The 1,634-nt window shown below is 73.0% G+C and overlaps 1 protein-coding gene across 1 annotated transcript; it reads left to right on the forward strand.

Moving 5' to 3' along the window:
- Positions 1-434: 434 nt before the first annotated feature.
- Positions 435-1,328, forward strand: EMIHUDRAFT_114505 (hypothetical protein; the record flags this gene model as incomplete). Its single annotated transcript, XM_005780007.1, has 1 exon — positions 435-1,328. One exon carries the CDS (start codon positions 435-437, stop codon positions 1,326-1,328), a length of 894 nt encoding a protein of 297 aa, XP_005780064.1.
- Positions 1,329-1,634: the final 306 nt, after the last annotated feature.

Consider the following 1,634-nt stretch of genomic DNA (forward strand, 5'->3'; position numbering starts at 1 on the left):
CGGCCATCGCAGACGCGCCAGTCCCGTGCCCAGTGTCGTGCGAGGGAGTTTTGTTGTAAAATTCTTGCTGGCAATCCTCGCTACCCAACGCGGCCAAAGGATATCCACCTCGAGAACCTCGAGAACCTTGCTGGTCGAGCGACCCGGGGGATGCCCCGCGAGCGACCCAGGCGCGAGAAACGAATCTGCGAGGCGTGGCCGCTTATGCGGCCCGATGGGGAGGAACGGGGCGGACTACGGGGATCGGCTTCTTACGCCGCCCTTCCTTGCACCGAGCCCCCTCCAACCCACCCGCGCTACCGGGTCCAGCCCCGCGCCGACTCGGGAGCTAGCCGCCTCGAACTAGCCGCCTCGCGTCACACCAATCCTCGCTACTCAACGCGGCCAAAGCGCGCAGCGCCGCCAGTGCGGGATTTGTGTATATGCGCGACGCCATGACCCCCTCCCCCTCCACCCGTCTCCCACCTCCTCCGACCGACGTCGCGCTCGCCGCGGTGGGCGGCTGCTACGCGGCGCACGCGCTGCTGCTGTGGCGAGCGGACCGGCGTGAGGCGGGCGTCCCGATCATTCTCGCGGCGCTCGAGGCGCAGACCTGCCCCGCGAGCGTGCTCGTGCCGCAGCGGCTGCTGGCGAGCGGGTCGCTGCTCCCGGCGGCGGTGGCGTCGGCGCTCGCGTGGGCACCGCGGGAGGCGGAGGCCGGCGCCGCGAGGGAGAGCCTCCTCGCGGCGCTCGCGGCGCACGCACTCGCGGCGCTGACCGGGCGGGCGGGCCTCATCTCGGAGCAGTGGCCGCGGGCGCGCGCCGCGCACGTGCCGGCGCTAGCGCTGTGCGCCGCCCGCCTCCGCCCGCTCCGGCTGTGGCGCCGGCTGAGGGAGGAGCGGGTCGCGCCGCCGTCGCGCCGCCTCGCGGAGCGGATCGGGCTCGGCGCGGCCGCGGTCGGGCTCGCGCCCGTCGCCCTTCCGGCCGGCCCGCTCGCTCGCGGCTGCTTCGAGTGCGTCGGCGCGTCGGCGGCGCTGCCCGCGCGCGCGCTGCGGGAGGCATGCGCGCCGACGGCGCTCCTCGGCCTCTGCTGCGCGGCGCTGCAGCTGCCAAGGAGTGGGCGGCGGCGCTGGCTGCGGCCGGTGGGAGCCGCCTCCGCGGCGCTCGGCGCGACGAGGGTGTGGGAGCTCGCGGGCGCCAGGGGCGCAGGCCTGCGCAGGCCGGTCCGCGCGGTGGGAATCTGTGTCCACGCGCTCTGCGGCGCGGTTGCGATTCGCTGGCTGTGCGTCGGAGAGCGAGAGCGCGAGGAGGGGGAGGGTGGCGAGGACGAGGGAATTCAGTACAAATAGACACCTCACTAGTAGATTGCCTTTTGATTCCTTGACACGTTTTTGCCTCGCTCTCATCTCAGCCCCCGCTGCGGCCACCGGAGCCGTCGTCCGGCGCCTCCGAGTCCGTGAGCGTGACCCGCACCGTGTCCGACTCACCCCACCGGCGCTGCTGCCCCACGTATGCGCGGTGGGTGTCTCTGTCCATCTCGACGGTGACGATGAGCGCCTCGCCGCTCCCCGTGGTCGCCGTCTCGAGCACGCTAATCCGCGGGTGGCGGTGCAAGTACGAGAGCCGCTCTCCAAGCCGTCCTGGCCATCAATGGA

Source organism: Emiliania huxleyi (genome assembly GCF_000372725.1).
Source record: "Emiliania huxleyi CCMP1516 unplaced genomic scaffold EMIHUscaffold_220, whole genome shotgun sequence".
Lineage (NCBI taxonomy): Eukaryota > Haptophyta > Isochrysidales > Noelaerhabdaceae > Emiliania > Emiliania huxleyi.